Raw genomic sequence first — 13121 nt, 5'->3', positions numbered from 1 at the left:
GGCCCTCATAAAGACACTTTGCATTAGCCACTAGAAGGCGCCACTAAGCTAATAAACAATGCTTTATCAGCGTGGATCTATCTGACTATATGTCATTGAAATAATTATGATAATCCAGCAATATAATATGCTTTATTGTTTCTGCATGTCACGCTAGGGCAAAGTTATATTACTGTATCACAAGATAACTACCTGCAACCACATGATAGCTATTTTCTTTAATAATCGCTAATTGTTCGGTTTATAAATATAAAGATAGTATTTTGCAACATGATTATTAAAAACATTATATCACTTCGATAAATTCTCCCAGAACCTCAATTAGCTGTTATTCTCGAAGGTTCTCGCGAGATCGGGTGCAGCAGGATTGCGGACCTCGGAAACAGTGTCAGAGTGGGAGCTCTGTCTCCACGCATATGGTGGTGACGTTACCTTCTCCAACCGGGCAGTGTGTTGGTAGCTGCTAGCTAGCTGCTAGCTGCTAGCTCACCCAGCGAGCGACCTCCTCCTCCTGTCTCAGCAGCAGAGCCGATCTGTGAATGAACCCCACACCTCAACACCCGTGGCCGCGATGGCAGCGACAGAAACGGTCTGAGTCTTAGCTAGTAGCCATGTAGCTGAATGGTCCACTGTCTGTGTAGTTAATGTTAGTGTGATTCGTGCCCTTAGCTGTTTCCACCAGTAGCTAGCTTTTTTTCTGTCCGGGACAGACGGCGGCAACTAGCCCCCTCTCTCGCCACCGTAGGAGGATGCTGAAGCTGTTTGGTGCACTGGTTGTCCTCGGACTGGTCCTGGCGTGCATCACCTCCTGGGTGCTGGACAGCTATGACACGAACTGGCACCCTAAACGGAGTCTTCAGCACCTGACTGCCGGTGAAGGAGACGTCTCTAAGGGGAGCTCTCCTCCATTTCCCGGCGGCGGATTGAACAACATATTCTGGTTCATACAGGTGGGTTAGTGAGGTTTTGTTTGGACTTCAAACCTTTTACTACAGGTGAAAGGATGCGGTCAGTATTTCCACCAGTGTTACATTTAACATGGCTTTGCAGTGTTGTTTTAGGAAGATGTTGTCCACTGAACTCTGAATGATTGACTGAAAGGGGTCACTGACCACAAGTTAGTTATTGTCAGGTAAAAATGTGGTTCAGCAACATAGGAAGCTGTTGTCAGACTTGGCACATGTTGTGTTTTAAAGCTCTTATAGTGCTGTATTCACTTGTTTACACACAGTCCAGATCTAAGACCAGTTGTAATATTGTTTATTTTTTATCCCTAATTATTTTTTGTATGTCTGATTCAAGGTGTCTGACATTCACATTAGCCGATTTCATGACCCGAGACGCATTCCTGATTTTGAAAAGTTCTGCACTGACACTATTGAAGTGATCAAACCAGCTCTAGTGCTTGCAACAGGTACAGTCTCTTCTTCTCCTTCTTCTTCGAGCAGTTAAAAAATACTTACTTATACTGAGTAAGTGAGATTTGGGTGTGGTCATCGTGTCACAGCACTACGATGACAGCACTTATGTGCTTCACACCTCTACTTCCTAGATGTTATCTCTCACAATGTTATTTCCCACTTCACAGGGGATCTGACAGATGCTAAAACGGAGAGTAAAGTGGGTTCTCTGCAGCATGAGGTGGAGTGGCAGGCTTACCACAACATCTTGAAGAAGTCACGTGTGATGGAGCGTACACGGTGGATAGACATTCGTGGAAATCATGGTAATTGACCACACAACTCTGTTATGTCCATATCCTCTCATAATTCACAATTATAGAGAGGACGTTATAGAGTAGGGAATGTGCTACTCACATTTTCAGCAGAATCACTTAACTGTGCTGCATTTTGGCATCACACAGGAAGTTGCCCGACCCCCCCTCTTCACTGCTTTCTGTTATTGGATCTCAAGCTATTAGATATGAAACAAGATATCCTCCAGTTGTAAATGTCAGAAGAAAGCTAGTTATTGGATCTGCAGTTTCTCTCACAGCTACGTTGCTGTTATTGATTACAGGTGGTGATTTGTGTGCTGTTAGTTTATCTGTCAGTGGGTCCCATGATAACAGACTTTCTGATATCTGGATTAAATATGTGTTATATGGGAAATTTCTTCAGTAGACATTTTGGTCCTTCACTGTAAACCTAACAGTTAATCTGATCTTTTGTAAGTACTGCATGCTGCACAATCTCATTGCTTTATGTCCTTTCACAGATGCCTTCAACATTATGTCATTGGACAGCGTCAACAATTATTACAGGTCAGTATGAAACCATTGATGCCACAGTAAATACCTGATTTGCATCCAGTCAGAGCTTAATCCATCATTTCTTACTGCAGCAGGCAAAGTGAGAAGTCAGTCAGAGGACGTTTAGTGCTCCTCTGTGACTTCAGTGCCTCTGAAACACGAGTAGTTGCAGGCTATTTGATGATAATTCAAGCTGTCTGAATTTCCTGAGGACAGAAATAGAAGCTGAATCCACACAAACAGATTCTCTTATCTTTGGACATAAATTATGTTTTATGTGACACTGCTGCTTCTGCAACTGATTGATCTTTTATCTTCCTGATATTCTTAATGTTGTGGTCATCCTCTGCGAGACTAGAGTCTGTCTCCTACACATGCCTAATTTATTCATTTAAAGTGCATTAAATTATCTCATGACTCTGTTAGGACGAGCTGCTGGCTCCATCCCAGACTACTGTACAGTATCTTGTTGCTCACAGTGGCTTTTCTCCACTGTCTTTAGGAAATACTCAGCTAATCAGAAAGTAGGCTCTTTCCACTACGTCCACAAAACTCCCTTTGGCAACTACTCCTTTGTCTGTGCGGATGCCACCCTGACTCCAGGACCCAAAAGGCCATATAATTTCTTTGGCATACTCAGCCAGGTACCACCTTTACTTTACCACAACACTCTATGAAGATTAAATGTTGACACATTTCTCAATAAGGAATTGTAGTTGCTGAATAAACACATATTAAACTGAAAATAAAAGGTTGCACTAACATACAACTGACAGTTTCAGCACTTGACTTTACCAACTGCTTTTATTTGACACTATTTAATGATAAATGGTGCTGTAAATGTTTCCCAGATAAAAACACAGGTGCTGCAGTCCATTTTTTAAAAGAATCAACAAACCACTAACACATATCATCATACACTGCAGTTGATGTAATGTTTTTTTCTCAATATGTTACAGACTCAGATGGACTTGCTGGATACGTTCAGAACCGAGAGTCTGAAAAGCAACCAGTCAATCTGGTTTGGCCACTACACCACCTCCACCGTTGTTTCGCCTTTTCCAGGAGTTCGGGACCTCATGAGGTAAGAAATGCTTGGGTGTTAAACCAGTTCCATAGAATGGGTGGGGAAACACATATCCCTTTACTTTGAAGTGATGTGATTGGACTTCTTCATTTTGCATTTCCAGGAATATCGTATTAGTTGCTGACATATTATGACAATGTAATTCCTCTTTCTGGGCTAACTGTGTTTAGATCTGCAGTTGCATATCTGTGTGGCCACCTGCACACATTGGGTGGTCTGATGCCTGTCCTTCACAGTCGACATCCCCACGGCACCCTTGAGCTGGAGCTGGGTGACTGGATGGACAACCGCAGGTGTGGAAAACAATAGGATCACAAAATTTACAATTCTTTCTAATAATCTAATTGTTTTTAATGTATTTATTTCTACAGCCCTTCATATAAATGTACACAGTTGTTCAGTACAGTTATCTCACACTGTTGTGCAGGTATAGGGTTCTGGCCTTTGACCATGACCTGCTGAGTTTCTCTGATCTGAGGTTTGAACAGTGGCCTGCTGTGCTCATCACCAACCCAAAGGACGCACAGTACCAGCATCCAGGAGTGGAGCCACTGGGTCGAATACGGAGATCAACACACATCAGGTCTGTGTTTGTTGAATATGAACCTGGTTCATATGGTTGTGAACCAAGTAGAAATGTTAATTCTACCAATGAAGAAGTAAGAACTGTTTAAAGTAACTAAATGTCATTAGGATCAGTGGCACTATGTGCTCTTCTAATGCATTCTCTGTAAACGCTCTACACTGGGTAAAAATGCATGACAACGTTGCCCTTATCAGATTTCCAGTATTAAAATATTTTTCTCTACTCTCAACAGGATCTTGGCCTTTTCAGAGGCTCCAATCACAGCGGTACATGTGAGCATAGATGGGGAACCTTTAGGGAAAGGCCACTCAGCTGGAGGCCCTCTGTATGTTCTGCTATGGGATCCATCTCTCTACCTCACTGGACTGCACACCATCAGAGTTAAAGTGGAGGTCAATATGAAGCTTGTTTATCTTCTGCTTAAAGTGTTCTGGACACTTAATAAAATATAGTTAATTAAATTAATTAAACTCTACACAATCTTAACTATTTGCACCTTTCTGTCCATTTTGCATGCATCCATGACTCAGGACTCGGCAGGCCGGTCGACAGTCCGGGAGCAACACTTCACCCTGGAGGACAATCTGACTCCCAGCTTTGGTTTTTTGCAGTCCTTCATCCTCCTCACAGACCACTACATCCTGGGCCGCATGGTCTTTATGTTCACAATTCTGCTAAATATCGGTGTGCTGCTGACTTTCAGGTTCCTGCGTGTTCCCTCTGGCAGAGGTGAGCAGTGACTGTAAACTGTAAACATCTTTACAATGTCAGGTTAATTGCGTGCAGCTGAAGTGAAACTGCACTGACATGATAGCAGAGTTTGTGGCTATATATTTATTTAGCATTTTTTCTATATTGTATATAACTTTTTTTTCTTCTTTTTATTAATCATACATTTTATTTTTCTGTTATCCACAGGATTGCCCTTTCAAGTGTTTATGTCACTTCATCTCGTCAGTAAAATGGACACTTTCTACTATTCTCTGCTGCTGTTCAACCTGTGTACAGCCTTAGGTAGGTCAGCTGCTTGGTGTTATATCTCAGCTCAAGCTAAACATGGCTCCATTTCCCAAAATATCTGTCAATTAAAGACTCAGGTCTAATGTATAATATACAGTATTTGTGCAATAAAATAAACTAAGGAATATAAAAATAACATTTTTAAGATATCCCTATATTCCAGCCTATGTTCTTGTTTAATCCAAATCATCCATGCTCATAATAACCTGTACTGTTTTCCCATCTCTGCCTGCAGGTCCGTGGTTTATAGGAGAACTGATAGATGGCCACAGTGGAGCCTGCTTTGCCTTTGGGGTGTTCATCGATGGACACTTCCTGGAGGGCAGTCTCACTTACGTTGTTGGAGTTATTCAAGTAAGAAAATTACTTTGAATTTAAACAAGTACATTAGAACGAAACAGAAAACAGAAAGTTTTAATAGCTATTTGATGACCTCTATAATGAAGCAGGACCCAGTGCAACTACAACCTTTAACTTCATGTGTCTTTTTCACAGTTTCCTCCAAATTTTATAATTTTGCATACAGCTTTAATTTTTTAACACATTTGTTTTTGGCAGATTGTTAAAAATAAAAATATTAATCATTAATCATATTTAATCTTCTTTTCTTTTGGACTTTATATGTCCTGCTGAAGCCACTATTACCATTTTAATTTTGTACTACTTTAACACGTCAAGCCAGTGAGAATTCTTCTGAATTAACTGACAAAGAAGAATCATGTGCTCAAATGGTTGAGCTCAGGTCCACTCACACGTCATAAGCCAAACAGGTCTTTGACCCCTGCCTTATACTTATCAGTTCCTAACATATTGAACTATACAGACTTTTGTTGTCACTTTGCTGTATTAATATTTCTGGTAACACCATTACGAGCGGAACTGAACTGCACTAATCACATTTAAATGAACTAATTTCCAGCTGCTGTTTTTCAACATGCCCCTCACCTCTTACCTCTGCTGGAGCCTCCACCACCGTTGCCGCGGCAACACCTTCCGATCCCACTTCCTGCGGCCGGGCTGCCGCTGGCGGACTCTGGTGGTTCATGTCTTCATGCTGCTGCTGCTCACTTGGCAGGTCCACTCCTGCTACTTTCTCCTGGAGACCTACGGCCCTACGGCCTTTTTCCTGTCTCCTGTCCGCACGTGGGCATTAGGGCTCAGTCTGCTACTCGTGTACCGCGCCTGGACAGGCCCTGTGCCTCTCATTCATGACAGCAGCAAGAGCGTGTCTCCCTCTTGACAATAATTGCACTGTACCACCACAATTTCCCTCGAGCCTGACTCACAGCCTGATTTTGCTGTCTTTATCCACGCTGAAAGCCTCAATTTCCCTCCACTATAGCAGCCCCTTCCTTTATTTTCTTTTCCTTCCGAAGCCACTTCACTCACTATCCTGTTTATAGATAGTATTGTTTACTATATGCATGTTATTGTAAAGCACCAGTGAGGACATTACTGGCCATATTCATACTAATGTGTACAGTGTAAAGAAACATCTTCAATACATTATGGGTTAAATAGCCTATTTGAGCTATGTGAGGACTAGTCAGACGCACATTATGTTGCAGTTGATAATATACTGTGAAAGAGCTACATTATGCTGTGGTTTAAGCTGTCTCAGTTACCTAAGCTTTAGCACTTTTCGGAAGTGATGCCTTGGCCAGATGCCACTTCACCACTGCCAATGGATGAATAAGAAAGATATCACCTTTTATTCTTCCCTTTGAAAACCATTTTTATTCACTAATGAAGGCTAAACGTGCCAAACCAATCCTTGTGTACACCTCGTTTCGTATACCATAAGCTTTTCCAAGTTTCCACTGGCTGACAGGGCGAGGTAAGCTGCAGTAACTTTGTTGATGGTGGCCGAGGTAATGCAGCCTAGATGATCACATTTTCAAGTTTATTCTTACTGTGATTACAGGAAATCAAAGGAAGGAAATAACAAATCAAGTAGCTGATCTTTGTACCAGGTGTAAATGAAGTGTTTTTAAAAGACTTTTTTTTCCATTGTACACTACTGCCACTGAAAACTGATCAATATTTGCTTTAGAATATTCATATCAATCGCTTCAATGCCAGTTTTTAACAGAACCACGGAGAGGATGGTCTGATTCTTAATGCTCCTCTAAACGTGACTACAGAAAGCAGCTGTTTGTTTCTCAGGAATGTGGACACTTGAACAATAGGCTGGTCCAAGTAGTGGTTCAGGACAGTGTTTTTATACTGCATAGTAGCTTAGTGAACTAAAAACCATGTAAAACCGGTGTGGTGGCTAAAAACACACACACACACACACACAAAAGAATGTGTTTTAGATGTGGTGAAATGGGACAAACCACTAGCGTGGTGATTTTATTTATTTATTCTGATTGTATTGTGTGATTTCTTTATTTTCTCCTCGTGTTATAATTCTGCACTAGAAACAAGAATTTTCCCTGCACTGGAAGTTAGACAGCTTTACAATATGTGTGAAACCTGTTTGTCTATCCTGTTCAGAATGTTAATTCCTGCTTTGTGAAGGTGTGATAGCAGTAAACTGTGTCTCCTTCACTTTAATGTAATACTTTCTAGTCACTGGTAGCAGGTGTCTGAATTCGACTAGAACAAACAGATCTAAATAAATAGGGTGAAGACCACATTTGTCAAATCTTTTAATAGAAACGATGTTCCAGGAGAATTAGAGCCTCGTATTTCTTCCCTTTTTTGTCTTTTCTTTCTTCTTTTTGTCAATGTGAGTGCAGAATAATTGCACAATACTGTGATAAGACCCATGGTTTAATATGAGAACACTCGCTAACACTGAGGAAATTAAATTATGTGCACTTTTGCTTGTAACGATTTAATAACTGTTTCCTCTCTGCATAGATGAGCTCCTTTTTTTCCATTTGTATGGGATCAGTACCAAGTGTATTATTCCAGCAGAAACACTCATATTTGTAGTTTATGGAACTTTATTACTATAAAGTTAATCTCAAACAATGCTCAGTGTCATATGTCCACAAGGAGGCACTGTTAGATGCCTTTGGAGGGTAAAGATAGATGACTGTGCTGCACTTCCACCTTACTTCACCTCCAAACTATGTACAGTATGAGAGTTTTGTTTTCTTTTTGCAGAAAACACTCACCAGTAATGGCTAGTGATAAATCTGGTTGTGATTGTGACTGTATTGTGCACTGATTTGCCTGTTCACAAGAAAAACAGGCGTCACCTCCTCCACCACTTTGTCTCCGAGACATGTAAGTGATGCACTGGTATTCACTCGAGTTATTCTGCATCCTCTCCAACGTTCACTGAAGTATATGACTGAAGATGATGATGATTTTACACCTGACACATATTTTTCTTGCGATAACTCAACTTAGAACCAACCACAATTTTATTTTATTAACAGTTTATAGTGCTGTGGAATAAAAGTGTTCATTACAGTAAACCATATACTTTGTGTTTGTCTGTTAATGTCTTATTAAGTACAGGTGTGGCATGTGCAATTGTTTAATGTGTTTCAATTTAAAATGTGTAATATGCAGGCTGGAGGCAGTGCTGCTGCAGTATTCTGCACCAGTTCCCAGAAATCTTAATCATTAAGTTTTAGATTTTAAGACTTCTCCGACTCCCAAACTCTCTTTATGTTTATTATATTTTTCTCAAGAACAACATTTTTCATTTGCATGTTATAGTTATGATCAAATGTTATCATCTAATTAATGGGATATCTTACCAGACTTTATTAATTAACTGTTAATGTGCAACCCTAAGTTAATTTCCCAAGTTGTCTGATGAGCACAGAAGTTAATTTTCTTCACTCTGATATTTTAATAATTTGCTTGCCAATGTTTCCTCCTTTCATCATGGAGCAAAATGCATCTGGAAAAAAAAGTAAAATAAAATAATTCAACTCTTACCAAGTCAAAACTAAAAAAATCACGCTGGAATAAAAAGTCACATACCTCCCATATTTTCGATGCCATTCACCACAGTTTCCAGAACCTGAAGAATGGAAAGAAAAACGACAACAAAATGATGTAAACCGACAGATGGAGAAGAGGCATGAATTGTGCAATGAAAGGAGGACACCCACACAGTCAACCACACATTATCACTATTTCCTCTTTACCTTGATTTGGCCTGATTTAACACATTGGCTGAGCTCATAGAGGGCAGCATCTGCTTTGCTCATGTAGTTAAGCACTGTAAATCGATCTCGAGTGATGTTTTTCATTTGCAGGGTTTCTTGTGTCTCCTTGCTTAAAGGTGGAGGATATGGTAGATCCTTGTTGTACTGAGAGATCTGCCCACATAGGATCACATGGCTGCCATTGTTCATCTGGTAGGTAAATTAAAAGAAAGCTGAAGGTGTCAGATTGAGATTGTGAAGCCACAAATAGGGAAAAAACTAACCTTAGAGTAACGTTTTCCAACTAAAGAATAAAAGAAACAAAAACTCACACAACCCAGGCAGTACCTGTGCTATTATGGTATCACTGATGTCGCCGCCGACATTGTCAAAGTAAACATCCACCCCATCAGGGCAACACTCCTTGAGCCTTGTTGAGACGTCCTCTTGGCGATAGTTGATGGCAGCAGAGAAACCAAGATCCTCCACTAAAGCTTTGCACTTCTCATCAGAACCACAGATCCCAACAACCCTCACACAACCGTCTAGCCGGCCAATCTGGGAAAAGAATTAGGACAACATGATACAATCACAGCCTAAGGCTACATAGTATGCTTCTGTTGTTCTCTGTGGTCAGCTAGATGAGATCTGACAACCCTTTGGTAAACCAAACCATATCTGGTAATGACAAGCATATTAAAAGTGAAACTTATTTCACTCCAATTATGCAACATATGTCACTTAAATTATCTATTTGTATTTTTCAGAAATTGCATTAATTAATTAATTCAATTTAATTCAAAACACAGTGTTTGAGAGTGTAAATTTGTAGAAACCTCACAGTTTTAATGAATGTTGACTTTGAATTGCTGCATTTACCTGTCCAGCTATGCAGCCACAAGCCCCAGCCGCCCCGCTCACCACCATGGTCTGATTGGCCCCTTTGATCACATGACCCTTCTCCCTCACACCCAGCAGTGCAGTGAGACCCGTTAGCCCAATTGCACCCAAAAAGTAGGACAGGTGCCCATGAGCCAACTGTGGATCCACCTGCAACCGACAGACGATAACAGTTACATCTGTTTTGGTTTTGGTCACCTTGAACTTTACATAATACATAATGATGTGAGAAAACCATTCTCCTCTCAGCAAGACGAAATGATGTCCTAATCTATCTTTCATTGCTGATAATATGCCACTGCTGAAATACTAATTTCCTATTTGTAATAAGGAGGCAGACCTTTTGTAAACCACTTCCTTTCAGAACAGCATAGGTCTGCCAAGGCCAGTTGAATGAAGTGACCACATCTCCCTCGTTGCAAGTGCTGCAGCGGCTGGATTCAACCACACCAACACCTCCACCATCCACACACTCAGACAGCTGCCATGGACCCAGGTAATCAGCCCCGGTGTCTTCATTCATTCTGCATCGCTGTGAAACAGAGATGGATCAAAACCTTTGTACTGTAGCACTGAACAAGCTCATTTGTTTTGCTATGTGATCTAAATGCAATAACAGTACTGCTTTGGACACTAACATCTGCCAGATGAATTACATGCAATGTTATTTGGCTATATGATTGAACTGCAGTTTCACAACTGCATTAAAAAGAGTCAGAAAAGTTAAAAACTGCATAGAAAAATTTAAAGTTTTGCACTAGCCACCCTAAAATCTGTGAGGCACAAAAAAAAAAAAAATCATGTTTTGTGTCTATTCTGACTGTATTTATACCATGTAAGGGTCCACTGAGAGGTAAAGTGTCCGCACAAGCACGTCCCCATCTTGCAGATCAGCTGTTAAAGTCGTCTCCTCCAGCCGGAAATTTTCAGGAACTGGCACCCCGTTTTTGCCTTCAAGGAAGGATAGCAACATTGGTGCAGTGTGTTGTTACACAAAAGACAAAACTAGGTCATGTTGTGATATAAACCTCCTCCGTTAGCTACTGTTCCTACCTGGCCGTGAGGCGAGAACCACTCTCTGCACCTGCATAGTCGTAAAGTATCCTTGAACTCCAAGAGTGGCTTGCTACGCTAACCAAACCTGGCAACAAACAGACAGGCCTTACGTGCAAGAGGGTTCAGCGTTAAAAAAAAAGAATCTGTGTGCTACATAAAAAGCTACATGATAAACTTGCAAGTTACTTCCAAAAAAACCCTCTAAATCCAGTTTACATGAGCGAAGCGCTGTAGTGTCCCTGCTGGAAACTGGCTAGAGGCAGCAAGATGCTCCCCTGTTAGCCACTTCCGTCTTGGCTTAGGTCTCGTTCGTTTAAGCAGTTTGATTGATATTTCTATCTGGCAGTCGTTTAGCATCACATATGTGCATCCTTATGTTACATATACCATTAAACACGTGACGATGTCGATATTTGAACGTTATTATCTAAATGCAAATGCGGAGTGGGTGATAATACGAAAATGCGACATCTTCCCCCTCCTCAGTGTTCCGGTGTAGGAGGTGTTTACTATCTTGTCAGTGACAGGTGGTCTTTTCCTACGTGCAGTTGAGCCGTTAAGGCAGCTACGGCTCATCCGAAACGGTACGCGGCCTCATTAACCTATTTTATCATTCCAGTTCATTAACGCTTAAACGCTAATCTATTAAACATATCCAGCTGTGAATTTATCTACAGTTCCCTTATACATTGATGCTGTCAGTGCAGTCGGTTTTTCTGCTCATCAAACGTTACAAACACACATCTAGGTCCCGTAGACAGGCTGCAGTAGCTTAGCTAGCTAAGCTAAGCTAAGCTAAGCTAAGCTAAACGTGTTTCAGAGTGGAACTGGGAAGTGACGCGTTGTTGGGAAATCTAAAAAAAAAAAATAAAAAAAAGTTGAAGGGTTTTCATTATTACACCGCTGCCGCTTCACCAGCTCGCAACTAACTTTATCTGCAGCTGAGAGCCTACAAAAAAACAGGGAGATGAAGGTTTGCGGGCCATGAAGGGACAGAGTCTAATGTAAGTACTGCAAAGCTGTTCGCTTCTGCATGTCAACTCATGCTAGGTGTGTTGTTAATGGGCTCGTTGATGGTTTATTGCACTGTAATTAGCCTCATCAATGGGTTTTAACACACAAGTTAGCTGCAAGTAGGCCTGGTAAATGCAGTTAGCTAGCTTCAGCTGACTTGATCTGCCCCTATTCTGTCACACTCGCACCCCGAGTGTCAAAATCCAGGAAAGTCCCAGGGGAAGACCCTGACAATATACACATGTACTGTACATAAGTACAGTTCTGCAGTACTTGTACTTTGCTATATTTTAGTTTTATGCTGTATATCTGCAACTGAGCATTCACATCTGCCATAAAAATAAACTGCACAAGAGAAACAGGATCTAAAAGTAATGTGCAGATCTTTAACTGGGGTTAAAGTGGTAATACCACATCTTAAAAACACTCTAGGGGAACATTTCTGCATTGTCATTTTAGCCTTTTAGATTCTGTCCAGTGGCTTTATTATTGCACAACACTAGTGCACACAGTGCTGTGTGTTGCAGGCTCACTGGTTTTCAACATCCTCGTCTGCAAAGGGTCTGCTAAGTATTAGTGACGTAAACAACATGTTTCCTTCAGTAATCCAGTGGAGTGATGCAGAATTGATCATGATATGCTGAATTGAACAATTATGAGTATTCACTGTGTGTGAAGTATTAGTGTTCTGCATAGGTGTGTCAATAGTGACTGTGATACTTTCATTTTCTATTCATCTTCAAAGTTATTGCTAAAATAAAACTAAAGCAAAATGTAAAAATAAAGAATAATGCCTCTCAGCATTTCCAAGAGCCCTCGGTGACATCTTTGGGTTGTAAATTGTCACATTTGAGATTTACTAAGGTGAATAATTACTGGTTTAATTAGTTACATGTTCAACTGACACAAAATGACATATTGACTTTAACACACACACACTGCACACATTCACGCCACAATTCCCAGTGCAGTGACAGTGTCATCGGAGACAGGCGTGTCGGGCTGACTCGGCTTCTTGTCAACTGCATCTGTGAATGTTTTCAGGCTTTACGCATTATTTTAGGAGACAGTGACGAACAGAGGACCTTG

The 13121-nt window shown here is 40.9% G+C and overlaps 2 protein-coding genes across 2 annotated transcripts; one reads left to right on the top strand and one right to left on the bottom strand.

Annotated features, from left to right (window-relative positions):
* The first annotated feature begins 406 nt into the window (after positions 1 to 406).
* On the top strand, positions 407 to 6206 carry tmem62 (transmembrane protein 62). Its single transcript, XM_026340106.1, has 14 exons — positions 407 to 589; positions 711 to 950; positions 1303 to 1414; positions 1589 to 1726; positions 2218 to 2263; positions 2754 to 2895; positions 3211 to 3335; positions 3509 to 3631; positions 3766 to 3921; positions 4157 to 4316; positions 4455 to 4653; positions 4843 to 4938; positions 5180 to 5298; positions 5864 to 6206. The coding sequence occupies exons 1-14, from the start codon at positions 572 to 574 to the stop codon at positions 6182 to 6184; spliced, it is 1995 nt and encodes a 664-aa protein (XP_026195891.1). The 5' UTR covers positions 407 to 571; the 3' UTR covers positions 6185 to 6206.
* A 2476-nt stretch (positions 6207 to 8682) lies between these two features.
* ptgr2 (prostaglandin reductase 2) lies at positions 8683 to 12021 on the bottom strand. Its single transcript, XM_026340107.1, has 8 exons — positions 11016 to 12021; positions 10795 to 10913; positions 10303 to 10494; positions 9942 to 10112; positions 9411 to 9620; positions 9063 to 9272; positions 8896 to 8935; positions 8683 to 8812 (listed from the first exon to the last, which is right to left on the bottom strand). The coding sequence occupies exons 1-8, from the start codon at positions 11050 to 11052 to the stop codon at positions 8748 to 8750; spliced, it is 1044 nt and encodes a 347-aa protein (XP_026195892.1). The 5' UTR covers positions 11053 to 12021; the 3' UTR covers positions 8683 to 8747.
* Between the last annotated feature and the right edge of the window lie 1100 nt (positions 12022 to 13121).

This window comes from Anabas testudineus, chromosome 22 (assembly GCF_900324465.2).
Source record: "Anabas testudineus chromosome 22, fAnaTes1.2, whole genome shotgun sequence".
NCBI lineage: Eukaryota > Metazoa > Chordata > Actinopteri > Anabantiformes > Anabantidae > Anabas > Anabas testudineus.
The sequence above is the reverse complement of the archived record's forward strand: the minus strand, read 5'-3'. Positions and strand labels throughout refer to the sequence as shown.